Raw genomic sequence first — 26,029 nt, forward strand, 5'->3', positions numbered from 1 at the left:
CTAAACTAATTTGTTTTTATAATATGAGATATTGAAAACTAATAAGAGAATAAAAAATGTACATATAAAATTATATTATCGTCAACAATTATGTAATATTTATGTATGAATTTTTTTTATAGTATATATGAGGATTGGGGAGGCAGTTAGTAAACAGGGAAGGAAGGGAGCGGGGCGAGTAATTTTTTGGGGGCCATAAATTTTTTCAATTTTCCGTATTAAATAAAGTAATGTCAGATTAAGATCGATCGGGTCGGGTGGATGCATCCCCTGATATCAGTCATTATTATTATAATATATAATTTAATTAATTTGTACGCAAAAATTCATTTATATCCGCATGATTAGTCTTCGTTGCCATAGTTTAGAAAATTTGTATGCACTTAACTTATTTACGAAGTAATATAAATTATTAAATTCAATGGAGCATGCCTTAAAAGTATAAATTTGTAACAAAATCACTCATGTAAATAAGATTTTATGAATTTAAAAAGATAAATATATTTTATTTTTATATCTATTTTAATCACGAACATAATGAAAATTTTGTCCTAGTAAATTGTAAAGTCATTGTGAGATTTCTATATTGGTCGTTCTGTATGTTAACTTGTGTTTATTTTATATTATTTTTCTCATTATAATTATAAATTTACACTTATAAAAACAATGTTTATATTAGAGGGTGAATATCCAATATAACTCATTTTCTGCGCATATTGTCCATAATGATCACCCACACTAAAATCGACCAAAATAACCACAAAGAGTCGCATTCTCTGAATGCGAATACTGTGTGCGGATCTAGTTAATGCGCATGCTTTGGCTGATTTTGTGCATGAGCATCAATCGTGTGTGAGAATTAAACTAAATTTTAAATCTGCTTGCAAGTTACGCATATATAGTATGCGTGACCAACAAACACGCATAGTCAGAATGCGTGTCATTTTTTTTTGTTCCCTTTTGAAAACACATATATGATCATACATACAGCATCACGGAGTCCAAAGCTATTTTGGATATGAAGAAATATGCATGGGTTGTCTTTATTTGGATCAGAAGTACTCCGCAGTGGTTAAATCACTTGATTCATATACACGCATCCTTTGAATGCGCCACTGATTGGTTAAAAGAGGCATCAAAAAAGCATCAAACTCGACGTTTGTTATTTTGGGCATGCATTACATAAATATTAGTTATTTAGGGCATTTTCACTATATTAGATGAGTATGAATTTAATTTTATAAAATACAAAATATTTAATTTTATATCATATAATACTCAAAAGACCATGTATGTCATGTAATACATGTTAATATTTTAACCACCGCAATAAATTAGAAATATTGTTTAGTCATATAAAAATTTATGGATGGACTCGTATAAAATTATTTTAACCACCGCAACAAATTAGAAATAATTTATATTTAATTTTATATTATATAATACTCAAAAAACCATGTATGTCATGTAATCTATGCTATACTATAATAAGCCAACATAGGTATAATTTGTAGTCGTACAAAATTTTGGTTTGATACTTTTCTCTAAAACTAAAAGTCTACAAGTAGATATCTATTAAACAGTTTCATATACTAAAAAGAGTCCTTATGTATATTAATATCTTTTTAAATATAATTTATAATTAGTTAACAAAAAGGTGAAACTATTGTTAATAACATATATTAATATTAAAAATTACTTATAAATAAACGTATAACTAATTATAAATATACAATTTTCAATATCTTCTGTCTAAAGTACATATAAATAATTAAAGACGCTACTTTTTAATTATAACGTATTCTACTCGAAATTTAACACTTACGTATTCTATTTCATTACAAACACGAGCCATTACGTAACATATGAAGATATATGAAATATAAAAAAATTGATTTAAATTGAATAATAAACTGTCACATATTAATACAGAAAAATATTTATAGATAGATAATAAATTGTGAAAGCTAAATCTCCGTTGAAAGATATAACGAGTTGCTTAATAAAATTTAACTAAAATCCAATCCATTTATACTAAAATACTAATAAAATGATGTTAAGAATTAAATTATAATTAATAAATTACGAATCATATACCCGCCCGTGCTTTGCACGGGTTTAAAGGCTAGTACATGTTAATATTTTAACCACCGCAACAAATTACAAATATTGTTTAGTCATATGAAAATTTATGGGTGGACTTGTATAAAATTATTTTAATTTTAACAATATTGTAATATATATGTATAAATTTTTTATAATATATATATATGAGAACTGGGGAGCCAGTTAGTGAATGGGGACGCGAGCGGGCGGGTAATTTCAAGGTCATAATTTCTTTTAATTTCCCCTATTGAATAAAGTAATGTTGGGTTAAGGTCGATCGGATCGGATGGATACATGCCTAATATCAGTCGTTATTATTATATTATATAATTTAATTGATTTATACGCATATTCATTTAATTTGCATAATTGTCATTATAGCCATATTTCTGATAATTTGTATGCACTTAACTTATTTATGAAATAATAAAAATTATTAAATTCAATCGAGTATGCCGTAAAAATGTATATCTTGTAAAAATTCACTTATGTCAATAAAGTTTATGGATTTAATAAAAAAATTGTCTTAGTAAATTATAAAATCACTGAGGTTTATGAAAACTGGTCATTCTGGATGCTAACTTGTATTTATCCTATATTATAATACCTGAGTCTACCCAGATATGCAGTTAACCAATCACATTATAATTATATATTTATAATTATAAAAACGATGTTTATATTGGCTAAGTGTGAATTTAATTTTCTAAAATAGTAAATATCTAATTTTATATATCATATAATACTCGAAAGACCATGCACGTCATGTAACATGTTAATATTTTATCCACCGCAACAGAAGGAAACTGTTTTTCTTTGCCATCAAGTAAATAAAAAGCTCGTTCTAATCTGTAAGGTGTGGAGACTCGTATAATTTTAAAAAAGATTTATCAAATTGATCTAAACATATCATTATTGATTATTCATATAAAAAAATTTAAGGATGGACTCTGATTTGTTCAAAAATTATCTAAAGTTAAAGAATGAATATCATTGGCCTAAAATAAGGAATGATATATTGGTACTAAATTAATTCCTCTTTTTTTATTGGTTAACATCCTAAATAATTTATTTTTTCATAAATTGAATTGAATTGAATTAAATTACTTAAAGTAAATCTCAAATTCTATTATTATCTAATTAGATTATTTTTAATTAGATAATGAAAAGGAGTCTAATTAGTTTAGTTATAATCAGATAATGAAAAGGAGCTGATTAATTATATTGTGTAATAAAAAATTATATTGATTAACTCATGATTAACTTGTATGTGGTTAATATTTTGGATAAAATTTAATAGAAGAAAAGTTGGATGATGAATAATATTACTGCTAAAATAATTCTTTTTTTTTTCTGATTGGTTAACTGCATAAGGTGGTTGAAAGAAAGTTGAAGAATTAATATGATTGGTCTAAAATTTAGGAATGACATCTGATCAGTCCTAAAATAATTCTTCTTTTTTGATTGGTTAACTGCATTTGAGGATGGACTCTGATTTGTTTTAAAATTATCTAAAGTTAACGATAAATATTATTGGCCTAAAATAAGGAATGATATATTGGTACTAAATTAATTCCTCTTTTTTTATTGGTTAACATCCTCAAATAATTTATTTTTTCATAAATTGAATTGAATTAAATTAAATTACTTAAAGTAAATCTCAAATTCTATTATTATCTAATTAGATTATTTTTTTAATTAGATAATGAAAAGGAGTCTAATTAGTTGAGTTATAATCAGATAATGAAAAGGAGTTGATTAATTATATTGTATAATAAATAATATTAGTGCTAAAATAATTCTTTTTTTCTGATTGGTTAACTGCATAAGGTGGTTGAAAGAAAGTTGAAGGATGAATATGATTGGTCTAAAATTTAGGAATGACTTCTGATTGGTCCTAAAATAATTCCTATTTTCTGATTGGTTAACTGCATATAGTGGTAGAAGGAAAGTTGGAGAATCAATATGATTGATCTAAAATTTAGGAATGACTTCTGATTGGTCCTAAAATAATTCCTCTTTTCTGATTGGTTAACTGCATACCTCGGTAGACTCGTTTTAAAATTATCCAAAGTTAACGGATAAATATTATTGGCCTAAAATAAGGAATGATATATTGGTACTAAATTAATTCCTCTTTTTTTATTGGTTAACATCCTAAAATAATTTATTTTTTCATAAATTGAATTGAATTAAATTAAATTACTTAAAGTAAATCTCAAATTCTATTATTATCTAATTAGATTATTTTTTTAATTAGATAATGAAAAGGAGTCTAATTAGTTGAGTTATAATCAGATAATGAAAAGGAGTTGATTAATTATATTGTATAATAAATAATATTAGTGCTAAAATAATTCTTTTTTCTGATTGGTTAACTGCATAAGGTGGTTGAAAGAAAGTTGAAGGATGAATATGATTGGTCTAAAATTTAGGAATGACTTCTGATTGGTCCTAAAATAATTCCTATTTTCTGATTGGTTAACTGCATATAGTGGTAGAAGGAAAGTTGGAGAATCAATATGATTGGTCTAAAATTTAGGAATGACTTCTGATTGGTCCTAAAATAATTCCTTTTTTCTGATTGGTTAACTGCATACCTGGGTAGACTAAGGTATTATAATATAGGATTGGAGATACTCTAAGACATTAATAATATTTTTTATGATTTCACTTTTCTTCTAATAAAAATATAATATAACAAGAACTAAGAGAACGATAAACGGACATGTAACTATATGTAAGTTACGAAAAGGAGACAACATAATTCTTATCTATATTTATAATTCTTTTTCTAAATCCAAAACAAATTCTGTATTTCACGTGTTTTTGGTTTTTTAATCCAAAATAAATATTTCCTACCAATCTTAATTGTAGAATCGTATAAATCGCACCGTCACAAAATTATTTTTATCCATCGGATCATATATTGAACAAATAAGCATCGTTAGATTAGAACAAAATTAACTTCCGTTCCATAAGACAACTAATATCTATTTGCATGTTTATAATTTCTTTTCTGAATCCAAAACAAATTATGTCTTTCACGTGTTTGTGATTTTTATTAATCTAAAATAAATATTTTCTACCAGTTTTATTTGTACAATCATATAAATCGCACCGTCACAAAATTATTTTTATCTAATATATTTTAAAATTAATAAGCCCGATTTATTTGAGGAACGAATACAAAAACTTTTTTTTAATCCAAAACAAATTTTACCATCTTATTGCATGTTTATGATTCATCTTCTTAATTCGAAACAAATTATGTTTATCAACTTTAATCTCGAACCATAAAATTTTTTAGAAAAATATTTAAATCGCATTATAATAATTCTAATATAAAATACATTTATAAATATAATCTAACGGGAGTTGGCGTCACATATTCCACATAAACTAATTTAAAATTTGATAGAAAGAATTTAATAATTTGGCATGATACATACAATTTTGATTTATTATTTATAAATTAAATTTTTTCGCATCATTTAAAATATATTTAAAATATTTATAAATAATTAAAAAGCTCCCGTGCGTTGCACGGGTTATAAGCTAAGTATAATATAACAAGAACTAAGAGAACGATAAACGGACATGTAACTATATGTAAGTTACGAAAAGGAGACAACATAATTCTTATCTACTTTATGCAAGAGGTGGTCCTCTCCTCAGTTAAAACAGGAGAGCTGAAAATGCAAGTAGTCACGTTGACGATGGCACGATGCAGGTAAGAATTTGTTGTGTGGAATGAATAGATTAATTAAACTTCTAGCTCGCTCATTATGTGATTCAATTATTTTTTAATCGAAATATACATACAGCATCTTTCGTTGGTAGATGATTGCTATGTTAATGTACCGGATAAAGCATTATAGGTGAGCTTTGAGTTTGACTTATCGTACAAATTAGATGCTTCGAATGGAAGAAGTGATTTTCATAGGTTTTGAATGTAGCTGTGTTCATAAAACGTTTTACAATGTGTTTCTCTCGTTAATCGTTCTCAACTCATCTCCATACACAGTTGATGCACGTACCAAAACACCATCTATTTGTATGTTGCGGATATTTTATATTTTTATAAATGAAATACTACAAGTTCGAAAAGTGGCCAAAATATATAAAATAGGTCGTGCCAATATTTTTTTTATTTTCTGTAAAATATGATTTTTTAACATTAATTTATGTCTTAATATCAATTATTATTTCCTTAACTTTAAGAAGAAAATATAAGTATGATGCTGATGTAACTCGGATGGAAAGGAACCAGTTCTGATTTCTGAACTTCTAATTACGACTAAGTTACGAAAAGTGATAATTTTATTTTTAAATTTTTTAATCTAGGAAGTTTATAGATTTCATATTTCTTTGTTAGAATACTCCTATGATCCTATCTGCGTGAACAATAACTATATTGCTTGCTTGGAAGCCTGGAACCAGCATCTTCTCTGACATGTTTAGGCACATGAGTACAGAGAGTACCCATGTTCAACTGCGGTGGTTTTATTATCACAACTAATTATTCACTTGTCGTGTCGACATATGGAGGACACATAAATAAGCATGGGCTCTTTGTCTTTATGACGGGTTAAAAAAATCATTAATTTTCTGTAAAGTTTTTTCTTAATATAATTTTAAAATTTGATTAATTATTTAAATATTTTTAACAGTATACTATATAATAAATTAAATTAATTAATTAATATTATTATAATATTACAACATATCTGATTTTTAATCTGATTAATCCTATTAATTAATTTTCAATTATCCGATTAATCTTTAATCAGCATTAATCAGGATTTGATCTTGATTTTTACAATTATGTAACTAATAAATAAAGATTTTCATATAATAAGAATATTTGATCGAGAACTACTCAACAAAATGAAAATGAAGCAGCACGTAAATTAGGATCAACATATGTGTGTATAAACGTGCATAAATCAGTAATATTAAGAATCCGAAAGGAATGATTACGAAATTCATCAAAAAAAATATGAAAAGATTTGTTTTATTCAATTCATAATAATAACATATCCCATAATCTTATTTCTGTACGATTACGAATATAAAATCTTGCAACAAAGTAAAATATATCTCTAGTAAAATAGAAAAAATAATAAAACTAGCGGTTTGAAAGTTATCATACATCGCCGATTCAAAATCGAACACCTGATAATCATAGAACAATAATCAAATAGAGTATTAGTTATGCCGTCATGTAAATTTTACTTTGATAGTCTGACATTGTAATATTGAGAGAAGTGCCGACTTTGTTGTCCTATAAGTTGTTGAGAGACAAAAGTTCCAATCCGAATACCTTGATCAATATATTAAAAATATAAAAATTTCTCAATTGGTTAAACAGTTAAGTAGAAGTTGGGTATATAATGTAGAAATCAGAAATAATCGATTGAGTATTGATTTAGAATTTATTGAAGATTTTGGACAAATTAAATTTTTTTTAATTAAATTAAAATATAACCACTAAAACAGATGAAATAAATTATAAAAATCAGAATCTGCCGAGCAAGCACAACCACCGAGAAAATAAGGCTAGCTGAGATGTCAGTTCTTTGAACAAACTTGGAAGAATAAAATGGAAATGGAGCCCATTTCACATGGCTAGAACCCAAGACCAACCCAATGATTAAAACTGATTAATTTGTGACTTTTCACCTTTCTTCAGACAGCATTATTACAAATACTCATAGATATATTCTGTGTATCCCCCTTTGCGGATGCCCTGCTTGCATATTTGCATGTTAACTGCAAATTTGTTCGTTTTTCTTTTACATGCCTGGCAGTTGGCACTTTAAATCACCCAATTGGTGGCAATAATAAAATTGTAGTGAAATTTAATGTTGAAAATGCTTATAATGCCAAATATAAAAATGCAGTCAAAATATAATTGAAAATAATAATGTAAGTGCAAGAAATGGGGCCTTAAGTTTCCATTTTAAGTACGCAATTAAGCTTGCTTCTAAAGTCAAGTAAGATGTGCAAGAGCTTATTCTGTTCCTTGATCAAACTTGATCAAACTAAGTTTATCAGCTTGTCGGTTACTTCACAATTTATAATGCTCAAGAATTATAATTCAATTCATTCTTATTCCTAATATTATACTCTAAAAGATAATTTAATACTATGTAGTTTGATGGACCCAGAAAGGAGAATTATCACCTGGTGATTATGACCATAGAAAATAATTAAAAAGAATAATTTGTTATTTGTAAAAAGATTCTATCTTTACATAAACCCTTTGTTTTTCTTGTATTTTTACATATAAAATCATACTCTACCAGCATTAAATTCATCAAAGTTTTCGTCTTTCTTGATAATTTTTTTTTTTTGTCACAAGATACTTTCTCGTATAATGAATTGTATCCGAATACAATAGCAGCTGCAAGGAGTTCTTTTCGTTCAAGAAAATTTATCATCTAACCCTCGGACATGCAGAGATGACCGGGACATTTAGACAATAAAGCTTTAATGTTCGATAAGAAAACACCCATAAAAGGTCCCGCTATCAATATTTTTTCCACCTGCGTACCCTGAAAAAATACAATGCAAAAAAAGAAAATAATAAATTCATACAGAAAATAAAAATATCAAAAAAGAAAGAGGAAAAGAGTCAACAAACTCCTAATTAAACTATAATATAAATATTAAAAAATAAGGAAAGTAAAATAAAACTAATTTAAAATAAATCTTTATAAATCTACACCAAAGAGATAGTGATATATCTTTGGTTAGATACCTAATAAAATAATACATAATAAAATTTAAATCTCAACTAGATAATATCAAAAGATATTAAAAATCTAAATAAGAAAGTATAATTGAAAACTGAAAACATATCAAGCCATATCTATTTGAATATAAGACAAAATCATGGCAAACAAATGTATCCAGATTTTAGCTAATTACCATTATCAACACTATAAATTTGGTATACACCAATTAAACATTCAACCATTAATGGCGCAATATATTTGGTGTACACCAATTAAACATTCAACCATTAATGGCGTAATATTACCTCATTGAGGCACAATAAAGCCATCATAAATGACCCCCATGAATTATAAAATTCAGGTACAATAATCAGCAACAAATTTCTACCAATTAATCTTCTAATTAAAACACAAAATTCAAATTATAGCATGTAACATGGACAAATATCAAAATATCAAAATCTATATATAGTATTCTAGAGGTAGGACTCTCTCTTTTATTTGTGCATCTCTCATAAATTATGTATATTTCTTTGTATGTTTAGATAAAAAATTTAGTGTAACGTGTTTTGATCTCTTTTGCTCTCTTATTCACACTATTTGATCCATCCGATTTGCGTTTTCAACTGAATCAAATATTAGGATCTCGATCTACTCACCGACATCTACAAGGACATTTTTGAAAACGACTCATTTTGGATGAATATACTCCGCAAAATTAAGGTGCACTTTTTCTAATTCACACTCTTAATTGTTTATGTGATCCGTTGATAATGTAGATATGTTCATCAAATCTTAATATTATTATTCGTAAAATATATCTTTTGCATTTTGATATTTGCTTGCGTAAGAATAAGCTCCTTGCAATCTTGAGTCTTGACCAAACATAGATTTTGATTTAGTGTTAATATGTTGTTCTTACGAGATATTAGATTCCGGGGAGATGATGGTGGTTTGCGGTGGTGGTTGTATTATCTTTGATTAAATTTTTGGCATAATTTATACTTTCAGTTTTATAAAATTGTATTTAATTTTCGGGTTTAATTGTCGGCATTAAATTTTTAATTTTTTCGGTTACAATAAAGACAATATCTATCATGCAATATTATTTCTTTTTATAGTGATCGACTCATGTGTTTATATTTTAAATTTTGATATTAACCTTTTTAGTAATTGCTATAGTAAATTTAGTGATTGATGTTTTATTTAGATTCCACGTACATTGTATAAAAATTTGAATTTCTTTAATTAGAATTTCCTTTATCATGTTAAAGTTGATTCTTTTGTACAAATGGAAATTATTTGAATTTTTTTGAAAATGTCTTGATTCTCATTTAATCGGTTAGTATGTTAATTGTGCTTCTATTAATGGCTAATTTTGTACTACCATTTATGGGTGGTCATGATTGATGACATATTATTAGCTTGTAAGGGGCAATTATGTGCCACTTTGTTGGCTCGGATATGTGCCACTTTGTTGACTGCAATTATGTGCCATTTTGTTGGCTTGTTAATAATTGTTATTTTATATTTTTGGTATATTATTTTTTCCCTTCGTGTCTCACCAAAGATCCATCTTTGGTTGGGACTTTAATAAATTTCCTTTTCACTACTTGAAATGATATACACGTGATTTTAATAATTATTATTTATCGGATATATTATCCTTTATTTTTTAATTATATAAATATATATAATCAGTCATATATATGGACTTATATTCTCCCTGTTCATTTGTTTATATTTTCAGGATGCTTGGAAGAAGATGGATTTTTCTTTTCGGACATTAAAGTTTTATTATCTAAATTTCCCCGGTCATCTTGCATGTCCGATAGTTAGATGATAAGCTTTCTTGAATGAAAGAATTATCACGGTGAATTGTCGAATCATATCGGTTGAGATTCATTCTCATTTTCAAAAAAAAAAAGAAGAATAATTTGTTAAAAATTATTTAATATTGTCTTAAAATTTTGTTATTTGGTATCGGAGATGTGAATTTTTCTCTCGATTATGAAACATCTACGGAGTAAATTATTCGAGGAAGACCAATCTAGCCATCCAGGGGTCTAGCAGGGTCCACCAGCCCTTAATTATTTACAGTAATAAACTAGAGAGGAAAACGCGCTCCGCGCGAGTGAGAAAATCATTGAATATAATATATTTTAAGAGACCTATATGATTTACAATTTTTAAGGCTTTTTGTAATTAAAATAAAAAATAAAAAATGTTATTAATTATAAAAATTCTTGTATTTAATCTTTTATTCTAGTAATCGAGTTACATGAAATTCTTCATTTATGTTCTATTTTTCAAATTTAACTCAAATTTGTAATTGTAAAAAATTAGCTATCATCCGGCAAATATTGATATAATTTAGATTTAGGATACTGTGAATATTTATATCATATTTTCCTTTTTGAAAGAAATTCATAAAAAGAAGTTTTATTCCCATTCATTTCTTTCTAGTAAGATCATCCCTGATTTATTTGTTAAATGTACAATAGAACTACAAGCTCATGCGGTGTCACTAAAAAAGGGGCAATGCATCATTTCATTTTCAGGTTGGTAAGATGAGAAATGGCCAGTTCAGCAAACTATTAAGCATACCGGCACTATGAATGGAAAAGAAGAAAAGTAAAAATATTTCAAATAGAGAAGAGATCAATATAATATGAGAATAAAACCTAAGAAAACATTAAACAATACCTATAAATTCGCTATACTATATGGCAAATCACTCGAAATAGATACAATGATGTTCAAGTTAATTTAATTTTAAGCTTGCATATAAGAAAAGATTGAATAATAATAGTCTAAAAGTGAGAATCACAAGCACAAGAAGTAGCTTTGGCACTACAAGCATCTTCAGCATCCAGGCCAAGCGAGTATGTATCCACTTCACACCATCCTAAAATATCCTGCTGCCACACAATAAGAACTATAAGTATCATTAGACTAAGGTTCTCATCAAAGAACAACATTTTTCTCCAAGTTCATCAATAGACCCATTCTGAAACATATAATATAAAATAGTCAAATTTCTACCTGAGGTCACAACTTACAATAATATAATAAGTGATTGTGGAATGATGTACATATGTAAAGCTAAACAGAACAAAGTAACAGAGAAAAAATAAGATAAATTGACTTCTACAAGTTGCCAGCTAGAAGTGCTTAAACTGTCTTATTCATGGAAGGCGGAACACAAATGCTTAGTAGAAGGATAACAGATAATCTAAGCAAGCGTCGTGAATGAGAAGCAAGACAAGTGTCAGGATTAGCCAATTATCTGTAGTACAAAGAGACAACTTTATAACTGCTAAGAAACCGATACCGTTAAGAAGATTTCCCTTTTGACTTTTCAATATTCATTAGAGCAGCTATCGTGATTTTGTGTTCCTGACAGAACTCTCGCAACTTCCTTTATTCGCAAGTCGGGTTCATCTCCACCTTTGAACATAAACAGATTAGGCAAACAAACATTAACACACCAAAATTTATATACATACGAGACTTAACTGACTATGACCTGGTTGAGAGCAGGGCCTTTCAAGATCAGGATGAATAGATTTAAATCTCCAGAGCAGTAAATTATGCGCAAAGCAAAACTTGCAAACAAAATCTATAAGGTTCAAGCATATCATTTCTAAGTCAGCCGTTTTAGCTCAAGGCCAAATAATACACAACTGATAAAGAAAGCAACGCAGGACCAAGAAAAGTCTCATTGTGTTGATGTTAATAAGTGATTTTTTATGTGCTTTATCAAATATATTTTTATTCATTTGAACTACTTGCTCAAGGGCTTTGAATTCATGTGCTTGTAAACTGTAATTACTCTGTCTTGTCCTTGGATCTCCAATGGAGAAACTATGTTCTATGCTGATGAGTCTGGGGTGCATATAAATCATGTGGAAGTAAAGCATTATAAGTAATGGATTATAATCTAAATCAAGTGTGCATATAGATCTGGGGGAAGTAAAGCACTATAAGTAATGGATTAGAATCTAAATCAAGAATAAGACTGGCCGTACATAGAACCTATTCAGTGGACAAAAAAAATGTAAGGGTTGCTATAAACCTATTTTCTCCTGGACTTAAATTCCAATTTAGGTTTCTTATATTTTTAATTAGTTGTATCCAAGTAGTTTCAGACAGATTGAATTATAATATCATGTATCTATAAAGCTTCTGCACAATTCATGGCGAGATCTTTAGAGTTTTGTCTTGTTCTTCCATTCTACACCGACTGCTTAATTAATGTGCTACTGGATTTAACTGAAATGTCTATCAATTGGATACCAAGCACGACCTTTACATCTACAAAGAGATATGGCCACAGCCTACAGACTGCAAACCTGTGAGCCTGAGTGAAAAAATCTGGTGCACCTATCACGACGACCTCCTCCAGATGCAAGCAGATTTGCCTGAAACGAACACCAAGCTAGAGCTTTCACAACAGCTGTATAATCTTCGAGTCAGAAAAGCCAATGTGTTGGAGAATTTGAAGAAGTGGTGGATCTATCCTATATGTGAAGGAGATTATCATTTCCTCCACTGGCTATCTGCTTGCTACTGCCGCAGCCTAATAATTCAAGTAGTAATCATCCAGAAGACCCGAAGCACCTAATGTTTTCTCGGATGTCTGCATTACAGCCTTGGCTTCGGGTAATCTATTAACAGACCACTCCATTCAACTCTGGAAGATAATATAGAATTTCGACCATTTAAACATGCTAGTGTGAGTAGCTACTGACCAAAATCCAGTTTAATAAGTATGTACCATACTGACTATTAACTAAAACTACAATTAAGAAACGTATTACATTAAAAAGCACCAGAGCACTTTGCATTAGCTGAACCTGGAATTTCGTGGCCTCGGAACTTTTACCCAGGCAACAAATATTCTTCAGTGTTTAATAGCTAATACAGTACATATATACCAAGGCTATGTAATAAGAGAGTAAACTTCCACTAAAAGAGAAGAAAAACCACTTCGACTCTTTTTTGTTTTCAGGAGAACTCATGTTACGAGAGCAATATATATTAATTAATAACTCTACGGAGGATGTGTCTTACAACTCAACGAAGGATGGGTTCCAAAGATGAACAAAGCTTCTGCAGGCTATCCACCTTCAAGGTTTCCACAATGACACTGCAAGAATAATGGTGTGAAAACAAAGTCAATATTCCATATACTTTTTTCAAGCCAGAACAGCAAAATTCACATTAACTGAAGACATAAGGCACATACACGAAACATAATATAAAAACAAAATTTCAAGTCAATCTAAATTACCACTTGCGGAATGTAACGACAGCTCTTGGGCTTAGGTTGGTAAACCGCAGTTGAGGAGCAGTCACTTAAAACAGTTTCCACCGGCGCTGGAGGGTTCTTTTTATTTAACTCACAGTTGGATCTTCCTTACCTTTCCTTGCGACATTCTACACAAATCTAAGACTTTATTCTGATCATCAACAATAAAAAAAATCAAAATCCCCGACAAATTGAACATCAAAACCCTAATAAAACACAAACAAAAATTCAAGTACACGGACAGAAAAATTGACAAAGATAAGGAAGTGCACATACATCTTCATGAGGATTTCTCCGTTGAAGAAGCTGTTCTTGCACGGCTTCAACTGCTGATCAGTCAAATCCATCTCTTCAGCACAGAGAGGGCAAGTCTTTTCTCCCTCGTCGGTCATGATTGCCTACACATGAAAATCCACAGAGACTCAACACAGTTTCATAATCAGATAGTAAACTGTAGAAACTCTAAAAATGATTAGACAAAAGCAACAAAATCAACAACATCCGAGTAATCACAATTTAATATCTTTCAAAACATACAAATACACTTACAACATTTCTCAACAAAGAAAGATTCAAGCAGATCATCCTGTCCTCTAGAAGGCTCAATTACATTTTAAAAAAACTATTCATCACAAAGCTTTATGGACTGATGGATTGATGATTGGATTTACAAGACGCGATCGATGAAAAAGATAGCGAGGAAGACTTTTGAGAGAGATTGTGCTGAGTTGGGAGAATGTGTTTTTTATGCTGCGGGGTTCTAGGTTCTAAATTCTAAAAGCGTTTGATATACGGGATACTAAAAAGACACTGATCTAGTGACTCTTCATGAGCTAGCTTTTAAAAAAATTATAAAAGAGTAAAAATCCAGAAAATCATAGAATTTGAAAAAAAGGCTGCAGGGCCTGCCACGTCAGCGTGGCAGGAACCTCCTTTATATAAATATAAGAAATATAAGAACCTCCTTTACATAAGTATGTACCATACTGACTATTAACTAAAACTACAATTAAGAAACGTATTACATTAAAAAGCACCAGAGCACTTTGCATTAGCTGAACCTGGAATTTCGTGGCCTCGGAACTTTTACCCAGGCAACAAATATTCTTCAGTGTTTAATACTCCTTCCATCCCAAATTAGATGGCCCCGTTGACTTTGGGCACACAATTTAAGGTTCATTGACCGCATAGATACGTGACTTATTTTTAAAATTTTATTTTTGCAAATAAAAATTAAAATATGAAATTTTCATTTATAAAAGAAAAAATAAAAAAATAAATTTCGGAAGTAGACGGTCAATGCACCTAAAGTTACGTGCCCAAAGTCAACGGGGACATCTAATTTGGGATGGAGGTAGTAGCTAATACAGTACATATATACCAAGGCTATGTAATAAGAGAGTAAACTTCCACTAAAAGAGAAGAAAAACCACTTCGACTCTTTTTTGTTTTCAGGAGAACTCATGTTACGAGAGCAATATATATTAATTAATAACTCTACGGAGGATGTGTCTTACAACTCAACGAAGGATGGGTTCCAAAGATGAACAAAGCTTCTGCAGGCTATCCACCTTCAAGGTTTCCACAATGACACTGCAAGAATAATGGTGTGAAAACAAAGTCAATATTCCATATACTTTTTTCAAGCCAGAACAGCAAAATTCACATTAACTGAAGACATAAGGCACATACACGAAACATAATATAAAAACAAAATTTCAAGTCAATCTAAATTACCACTTGCGGAATGTAACGACAGCTCTTGGGCTTAGGTTGGTAAACCGCAGTTGAGGAGCAGTCACTTAAAACAGTTTCCACCGGCGCTGGAGGGTTCTTTTTATTTAACTCACAGTTGGATCTTCCTTACCTTTCCTTGCGACATTCTACACAAATCTAAGACTTTATTCTGATCATCAACAATAAAAAAAAATCAAAATCCCCGACAAATTGAACATCAAAACCCTAATAAAACACAAACAAAAATTCAAGTACACGGACAGAAAAATTGACAAAGATAAGGAAGTGCACATACATCTTCATGAGGATTTCTCCGTTGAAGAAACTGTTCTTGCACGGCTTCAACTGTTGATCAGTCAAATCCATCTCTTCAGCACAGAGAGGGCAAGTCTTTTCTCCCTCGTCGGTCATGATTGCCTACACATGAAAATCCACAGAGACTCAACACAGTTTCATAATCAGATAGTAAACTGTAGAAACTCTAAAAATGATTAGACAAAAGCAACAAAATCAACAACATCCGAGTAATCACAATTTAATATCTTTCAAAACATACAAATACACTTACAACATTTCTCAACAAAGAAAGATTCAAACAGATCATCCTGTCCTCTAGAAAGCTCAATTACATTTTAAAAAAAACTATTCATCACAAAGCTTTATGGACTGATGGATTGATGATTGGATTTACAAGACGCGATCGATGAAAAAGATAGCGAGGAAGACTTTTGAGAGAGATTGTGCTGAGTTGGGAGAATGGGTTTTGTATGCTGCGGGGTTCTAGGTTCTAAATTCTAAAGGCGTTTGATATACGGGATACTAAAAAGACACCGATCTAGTGACTCTTCATGAGCTAGCTTTTAAAAAAATTATAAAAGAGTAAAAATCCAGAAAATCATAGAATTTGAAAAAAAGGCTGCAGGGCCTGCCACGTCAGCGTGGCAGGAACCTCCTTTATATAAATATAAAGATAGATTGAATACTGCTGAGAGAAACAAAAACATGATTGCTAAATGCAGTAATTTTTTACTTCGTGCAGTGATCAGAAATTACTATGATATCCTTCATCTGTTCTTATTGTTTTCTGCGTATGCTTAATTTTTTGTGCAGTGAGTCAACCCAGGCAAGTCACTTAACTTTTTTCTTTCTTTTTTTTTTTTCGCTAAATAAGTCACCTAACTTTTTATGCAATCATAACTGAACATTCATTTATATTTTATTCATACGAAAAGTATCAAATTTTGTTTATTAAATTTAGGAGTATTTTATAGATAATGTGAATATCTTATAAATTATAAATATAAGCGATATAGTAGAAATAATTATATATATGAACATAATTTTAAGTTATACAACTTTTATTCTTTCACAATATTGTTTTTATTTTCAAGATTTTAATTTCATATATTCTTTAAAAAATTATTTAATTACTTTTAATAATTTTTATTTTTGACAATAAATGATAAGTCAAGAATTTACGTTCAGTATAATGAAAATGATTATAATAAATATTTAACTAATCTGTAGCAATATTTAAATTCAATATAAGAGAATTAAAAATTAATAAATAAGCATCGAATTGGTCGTAAAATGATTATAACAGATATGAAGAAATTATTATTTTTAATTTCGAAATTTTTTAAGAAAGTTTCTAATTTGCTTGGAAGGTAATATTGAAAAATATAGCCCGCAAAGGTTGCTTCAGCTGGTTAAAGGATGGACTTAATTATATCCTCTTGTCAGATTCGACTCCCAAAAGAAGAGAATGTGTGATATGCCTTCGCGGTTTGCCTTGGTTCACCTAGTTTGCAGTTTAAAAAAATATATATTAAAAAATATGAAACCTACAGCTATCTTAATTGTTATTATTTTTAATTTTGAATTAATAATTTCAAAATAAAAAATAAATTTTTTACATTTATTTATATGTTTTAATAATATTATAAAGTTAATTGTGAATATTGTTGGTTGAAATCAAAATTTAGACTATTGAATGAACAAAAGTTTAGTATTGTTTTTAGCGATTTTCATATTTTTGATTAGGAAAATCTTATATTCTAATTAAAAAATAAAAAAATATTATGGTGAACAGAATTTAAATTATAAATATATTCGACTATTATAATATATAAAATGTTTTGTTTTAATAGTATGCTAAGAAGTTTTGTATTGATTTATGTATGTGTGTTTATAAGAAATTTTAGCTTATGTTACATAGATATAGTATATGAATATAAAATTTAACTAACACATATATTAAAAATTTTAAAATGTGTATGAGATTTATATTTTATTGAATCATTTGTCAAACTTGGATCATATTTGAATGAATGAGAATTTCGAATAAATAATATTTTGAATAATTGTGGTTCATTTTTTAAATTTAAAATCGATTATCTTGATGGCTAAATTTTGTTAAGAATATAACTCCAGAGTTATTAAAATTTTAATAATATAAAATTTTAATTATTTACAAGAATTTATAAAAGAAACTAATATTTTGAAATACTTTTATGTATCCATACGAGATTAAAGATATACATTATATTACATTCTATTATTAGATAATAAATTAAAACTTTAACTTCAACATTTTATTTAATATTAATTTTTATAAAATTTATAATCAACCCACATGAACAAAGAAATGCATATACAAGGTTTAAAGCCAAAGGTGCAGTGGTCTAGAGATTTTTGTGTGCTTTTTCAGAGTTTATAAAATATAAAATAAATAATATAAACGTGAAAAAAAATGATCCAGTTTACTTTTTCTCATTCATGGGTATTGGAGCTTTTAACATTCGGCACAGACCCAGTTATAGAGATTGTATTAAATTCACGGTCAGCAGCACTTAAGTTAGGTCATTTACATTTAATGACAATTAAAACAATAGAAGGCTAAGAAAGTAATTACTGATTACTGCACAAAGTAAAATATTACTGCATTTAGCAACACCCAAAAAAAAAAATCTTTGCAGCACAAATGATTAGAAGCCAGGGAATTCTTGTCCTGGAGGACATGGTCTGTCACTGCTGGTGAGAGTGAATTTATAGTTCGGTACCTTCTGCAGACTGCAAGGTGCAGTTTATCCGGTATGATATGAGAACTTGCACGGTCTTTAACTACTGGGAATTTATACTTGGTTGTTGATTTTGTAATGTGAAAGATGACCAGTACTCCTGGTCTATGTTCACTGTGTTTGAGGCTCCCAGCTCAATAATCATTTTTTAGATTTTTTTTTTTTAATAAAAATTTATATATCAAATTTTTATTCAGAGCAAAATTTTTTTAAAATATATATCATGAAACTATATATTAAATGAGTGTTGAAAAGCGTGCCAAAAAATAACATAAAAAAATGAAGGGACGGAGGGAGTAATTTATCACAAGAGAAAGCTATAAGAAAGTTGAAGATACTCTGCTCTAAGATAAACACTTCATTTATTTAGACAAATAGGAGTATACATATATATGGGCTTAATGTAAGTGCAGAATCTTTATAGTATCTATTACATGACTGGATCTCAAGAAAGAAGCCCACAAGCAATCCTTGTTCCACATTATTTTTTGAGGACCGCCTTCAAATTTTATTAACCAACTGGGCTTCAAAACTGAAATGGATGGACACATCCATTTAGTAACTAGATCCACATGTGGGACTGAGAAGGAGCTTAATGTTGGAAGCGAGTCAATGTGAAGACCAACGCGTTAGCGGAGATCATCAGCATCTCCAAAAGTGTTATGTATATTTGTTAGTTATAATATGATATATAGATAATCATCTAAAATTATAGCTAAGAGGTTCTAGATTCACTCAAATGATGTCATGTATAACTATATTATCTAAAATTATACATAATACCTTTAGAGGTTTTACAAATGTAGCTCATGATTAACTCATCCTTGATATATGTAAAATGGTCAAAAACGTCTATTAAAAAAAAATGGAGGGAGTAATAGAGTTTATAACCTCTCTACAACAGCGTTTCAGCTCTCGGTATTGCAAACCAAACAAACTAGCGATTTTGATGGTAGAGATAGAGCTATTTTTGGGCATGAGACTGGTTAGTGTTGAGGAGCCGGCAGCTCAGCTGAGCTAAATACTATCAGTAGCCTGATTGGAAACAGCTAGAGCAAAACGCAGACCAATAAGCCTATGTATTAGAGGTTGTTTGGACAAATTTAAAAAAACTGATTCTTTGTTTAAAATAAAGAGATCGATTTGAAGTGAAAAGTAAATAAGTTAATAAAATGTTTGGAAAATAAGTATAAGTTCTGAAAGAAAAACTAGCATTCTCAGCTTATTAAAAGTGTTTCTGCTTATTTATACAAATGGGTCAAGAAAAATAGAAATCAAAAGCAAAAATTGTTTCTCATGAACAAACTGGCCTTCACCTGTGAACTTCTACCTAGCTACTTGCTGCTCGCTCACTTTCTTAATTTCTTTATGATTCCATTTCACAAAATTTTCAGTAAATCCGAGACTCGTCAAGATACAGGGACAGTGACAGTTGACACCTTTTACCTTGATTTGTAGTATGTGGGCAGAAACCTCATCTCCAATTTTATTTATAATTTCCTGAAAATCGTAAATTTAATAAATCATGTCTAAAATGAAGCCCGTGATGCACCTTTCGATACCTCTGCATATGCGCAGATCATTTGCAGCCCGTGACATAGAAACCGCCATATTAACTCTGATGGTGTCTTCTGTATATGTAGCCGTATAGGTGTCAAATTGCCATCTCTCTCTTTCCATAAATTGTCCTATTAATGTACATTGTTAAACACTATACATATTAGCTTAAGGTTGTTTTCCATAGTGAGCTGTCTGATTGGTGAATGTGAATCAAGTTGTATTGGAGAATTGTGGTCCGCATTCAGCATTCATGCTACAGCTTTCTATATTAGGACTTGCCATGCACACATAACCATCAATACTTAGTATTTTCACCTATAAAAGAACCACATCAGTGGTGTTCTATTCGATGAAATTCGGGAAAATGAAAAGGAAAATTGTTTCATGCAGACATCAAATTTTTCAAAAAATGATATGTGTTAAGTTTTGTTTGGAATGAACTCTTGTACATATATATTAATAGCGACAAATGATATGTACCGCTCAATTGTCATGTCATTTTATACAAAATTTTGTATCCTATTTTGTGGACGTAGAAAGTGGTCTTATTTGTTAATTATTTTTAAAAATGTTTTTTCTTAAAATGAAAAACAGAAATAAATACCGGACAATGCCTAAATTTTCGCAAACATATTGTCCTCAATGAAAAACACATTTTAAGCTAAGAATATGATTCATTTTTTTTAGAATCCTCTTTGGTCCTACTTGATGCATCTGTTTAATCAACAATAACTGCTTCTTCTGTTAAACAACACATGTATAATATGGTCCAGTCTGATGGAGCTATAGGATCAACAACAATTTTAAAATTTCTATTGAACATCACATTTTAAAGCAGGATCACATATTATAGAGGGTCCAATATACGGCAATATCTATGAGACGAACAAAAAAAAATTCATATAGAAGAGCACATTCAAAATTAGAACCAATATTATGAAAGAAACCACTTGATCTTTTGACCAGAGGGATGAACATGAACCTAATTATCTTCCGTGCGTCCACGTTTTGGGACTCACACTCGAGATCTTGTGTTTCTTGCGCTTACTTTTGATAACTTCAACAAAAGCTGATTTTTGTTGGACTATTCAAATACGAATTTTCTATGGTGTGCTCAAGGGCACACAATAGTCACTAACTTCCATGTGAATACTAGCTTTTGATTGGTGGATATGTAATAAATGTTAATGGCCCCCCTGCATTCACACCACTTCCACCAATCAAAATAGGCCATTTTCATGAGAGTTTGTGCTTATTGTGTGCCCTTGGGCACACATTAGAAAGACCGATTCAAATATCATATTTTAAAATTTCCATTTTTAAAAATAAACCCTACGCAATCTATATAGTAGCGTTTGAAACTGCCCAAATGACTCTATTAGATGTGATACTTTGATATATCAAGCATGCCAATGACAATCAAAAACACTTAAATTTATACCAGAGGTGATCCATTTTAAAAGGAACATCTCACTACACATTTTTACAAGTGATAGAACGTATGTAAATCACATACACTTTCCTATCATGGTATTACTATATGTAACAAAGAAGCGAAAAGTAACTAGTAATTTTTATCTATTTCGTATACAAGACTTATCCATTGCCAGGCAAATTATTGAATTTGGACCCAGATGGCTTCGCCAGGAATGCCCTGGTGAACCACAAATATCATATAGTAACCAGCCGGTGCTAAATTACCCGTCCTGGGTGTGGTAACCCGAATCTGATAATTTGAACGCCCGATAATTGTCGCGTTCCCGCTCCCAATGACTAACAATCTTTGGTTCATAGAAAATGAGTGAGTAGTGAACGCTGGTGCGACCATTGTTACCGTCACCAAGTCTCTGTTTACTCTTCCAGGAACTGTGAACCGTATCGGTATCTGTTGCCCATACCCGATTTTCGAATGAGAAGCGGGTGAAATGATCGTCGGGCGTAGATTGGCTGAAGCCGGATCCGAATACGCTGGGCAAAATGATTCCAGGCTCAATTCCGTAGGGAACAAAACGCCAGTAAAATTGTAATAAATATGAGGATTGCTTCCTCCAACTAAAACACGGCCATCGCTTAGCAGAATGGCTGTCGAGTGGTACATTCTGGGTATGTTACTTGGGTTTTGAGTCTCGAATCTCGATCCGACTGGATTATTCGGTTTGTACAGAACTGGAGTAAAAACAGGGTCACGACCCACCTCCCATCCAGCAGTCCCTTTGGAGCCACCATTTATGATTAATACATTAGCATCAGGAAGCAACACCATGTCACCCATGACTCGGGCCATAGGCATTTTCTCCATGACCCATTGCGGCTTCGGGTCGGTTATTTTAATTTTGCCGCAAGTATCCAGTGCTTGTAAAAAATTACCATTTTCAGCACTGATGTATCCACCTTTCGGTGCTCCACCACAAACTAAAACCTCAGCTTCCGTTTTATTTCCTTGTAAATTTTTTAGAGGTAGAAGAACAGCAGAGCCGGAGCTCGGATAACTCCGCGGATCGCCACCTGGAATGTCCGGATAGGTCCTCACGACCACATTCTTCGCATAGTCGAATAGTATGGATTTATTATTCGCGAAAATAAATAAATTCCCGTCAACGTTCAAGAAAACAAACGGGTACAAATTATTTTCGATTATTGGATCATTAGTTTGCACTAAAAATGGCAAGCTGTATGCTTTAGTCGCCCCGGTTTTTGGATAAAACTCATAATTAAACTGCCTACGGCCGCCAATAATAATCTGACGGCCGTCAGGTAAGATATGATTTGTAGCATACCATCTCCTCTGAGTCAATCCAGACTTGATTTCTTCCCAATCACATGTCACATTATTACAAGGCCTGAAAATTCTGACAACATGATCCCCGTCATTATAACCGCCTGTCTGGACCAACCTACCATCCGGCATGGCAGCCCCGGAGGAGCACCAGACATCGGTGAGGACCATGAGTGGCCGTACCACGTTCTTTTTAACATCGTACTCCACTGAGTGCGCAGTGCAGTCAGTCGGCAGCGCCGTGTCATTCGCATCGATCCGACACTTGTTATTAGGCAATGAAATGTTGGATTTGCCGAAATCGGTACGGTCGAACATGATGACACGGTTGTTGTTTAGGAGCTGCATGTGCATGGCCGAGATGCCGACGCTGGAAAGAAGGAGGTCCCACTTGCCGCCGGTGACGGCGGATGCATGACGGAGTGAGGCGGTGGCTAGGAGGAGGAGCAGTAGTTGCCACATGACTGAAGGAAAGAATAAGAGGTGGTGGATTGAGCTAGAGAATATAGTGTGAGAGTGTTTTTGTCTTGTAATGGCTTGTGATTTTTGGTTGGATTTGTGAGTTTAAAGGTACAAGTGACTTTGTTGTAGGTGCTTTAAATAGTTTTTGTTTCGGATGATACCAAAACTTCAAAACCATGGATCGAGAAGTTATGGTACCACACTCAATCCACCGCGTGGGAACTCAGGCCCTTTGGTTTTCGAGTGTTTTTGTGTAGTATACACATTGTGTTCAAGTGTCAGAAAACAGTTTAACCTGGCATATATGTTACCTTGTTGCTTTGATGTAAAGGTAACAACGAAATCATGTTTAATAATCTTGTATGTGGTCGGGATAATTGAAATGAAATGGAACGAGCAAAATTAGATAACATAACTTAAATATTTAGCTGTTTAATTTTCGTTTCATTTCTTACATTTCCGTTTATCTCAACCAGGTAGTAAATAAGATTGTTTTCATAACTATTGTGATCTTAATACATATAAAAGTAATAATCATAAACACAGAAAAGGTTTTTAATTTTTTTTACGAAATCAACCGGGTTCTGTATTCCTTCCGTATCCTTTTAAAAAACGAAATATATACAAGAGGTAAGCACGAAAGTGAACAAGATTGCAGCAAATTCGTAGTGGAGTTAATTGCGGACCACCAAGAACTCGATCTATTTAAAGTGTAAAATAATCCAGCATAAAACAACTTAAGATGGTTTGTAATTATTCAGGAAAGCAGTTTAGTAAGCCAGTTCAATGATTACACCGTTATTCACCTAAATGGTAATCCATGTTTAAGTATCTTCAATCCATCATTAACATTTAACCATCTGTGATATGTAACATCAAGTATAATTTTGTACGAAACTTAAGAATTAAATCTCAGTGTCAAAATCTTCAGATTTAGTTAAATCACGTTCTTCAGTCTTGACACGAAGTTGTACGCAACATACCTTTCATATGAACGATAATAAATCTTTGGGCTACATCCATTCAAAAATTTAATACTTTCTCTCAAGTTCCACTCAATTAAATAAATTATCTACCTCTTTAGCTTGTTCATCTAATCATCCGTGCAAGTTCTGTACATTATTATCAATAAAAATTAAAGAAAGAATGAAAGAAAATCAACTAATCAGAGACGTCACTGAAAAATGCTCAACTTGCACTACAAGAAAAGCGGGCATTTCCGACCGCCAAAATCGGTCAGAAATAAGGAAAATCGGTCGGTTTTGAGGTCATTTCCGACCACCGACCGACCGACCACTTCGGTCCCTTTAAACCGAGTCGGAAATGACGTATCGGTCCGAAATGAGTTATAAAACCGACCGACTCTGTCGGTCGGAAATGTGTTTCCATGTCCATATACACGTGGATTGTATCAGATAAATCTGGCCCACCGTTGACGTGTCATACACGTGGATTGTCTCAAAACCGACCAATGACGGTCGGAAATGTGTTGGTCGGTAAAGAAGTTCAGGGCTCGGTTGTGGGGCCCAGTTGTAAAACCGACCACACAGTGGTCGGAAATGCCTTTTTCAGGGCCCATTGGATGAGCTTCTGGTCTAAAACCGACCACACAGTGGTCGGAAATGAGTTGGTCGGAAATGGCTTTCAGGGTCCATTGGGGGAGCTTCTGGTCTAAAACCGACCACCCAAATTGCATACATATGGTCGGAAATGAGTTGGTCAGAAATGAGTTGGTCGTTTTTCTGGGTTTTAAGATATGAATTTGGTCAGAAATGTATACATCTAGTCGGTTTTCTGGGTTTTTTTTTACCATTCTTGGTCGGAAATGTGCAAATTTGGTCGGTTTTCTGGAGATAAGTTTCAAAAAAATGCAGTATTTACATTGTAAACTATACCATATCCCTGTTATTTTACCAAACCAACAATGCACATACAATATCCAATTTCAAAACCAAAATCAAGAATCATATCCATCAAAATTCAGTACGACACAATTTAAAAGCCAACAAGCATTCATATATTTACAAATTCTTTCAACAAAATAACTGAAACCATGCAAATATACGTTACAGCTGAATAAGAAAAGTTATAAGTTTGGTCTCGGTTAACAAAACCAATATTTTAACAAAATCAACATCCCTACCAATAATGCATCTAGCTAGGTAGATTCATTTCAATCATCCTGATCGCCATCACCATCATCATCACCATCATCATCCCCATCAATGCCATTCTCCGAACTCTCACCATC

General features: G+C 31.2%; 1 protein-coding gene and 1 long non-coding RNA gene across 2 annotated transcripts; both read right to left on the bottom strand.

Annotated features, from left to right (window-relative positions):
- Positions 1 to 15,643: 15,643 nt before the first annotated feature.
- LOC135151629 (uncharacterized) lies at positions 15,644 to 16,296 on the bottom strand. Its single transcript, XR_010290383.1, has 3 exons — positions 16,196 to 16,296; positions 15,901 to 16,069; positions 15,644 to 15,756 (listed from the first exon to the last, which is right to left on the bottom strand). It is a non-coding gene; the product is annotated as an uncharacterized LOC135151629 (long non-coding RNA).
- A 5,657-nt stretch (positions 16,297 to 21,953) lies between these two features.
- On the bottom strand, positions 21,954 to 24,030 carry LOC108211842 (aldehyde oxidase GLOX). The gene has a single exon (XM_017383549.2). The coding sequence runs from the start codon at positions 23,776 to 23,778 to the stop codon at positions 22,156 to 22,158; it is 1,623 nt and encodes a 540-aa protein (XP_017239038.1). The 5' UTR covers positions 23,779 to 24,030; the 3' UTR covers positions 21,954 to 22,155.
- Between the last annotated feature and the right edge of the window lie 1,999 nt (positions 24,031 to 26,029).

The sequence above is a fragment of the Daucus carota genome, chromosome 3 (assembly GCF_001625215.2).
Source record: "Daucus carota subsp. sativus chromosome 3, DH1 v3.0, whole genome shotgun sequence".
NCBI classification, from domain to species: domain Eukaryota; kingdom Viridiplantae; phylum Streptophyta; class Magnoliopsida; order Apiales; family Apiaceae; genus Daucus; species Daucus carota.

What these genes read in the sequence shown, in the direction of transcription:
- LOC108211842 (XM_017383549.2), bottom strand. Translation starts at nt 23,778, where the DNA reads ATGTGGCAACTACTGCTCCTCCTCCTAGCCACCGCCTCACTCCGTCAT.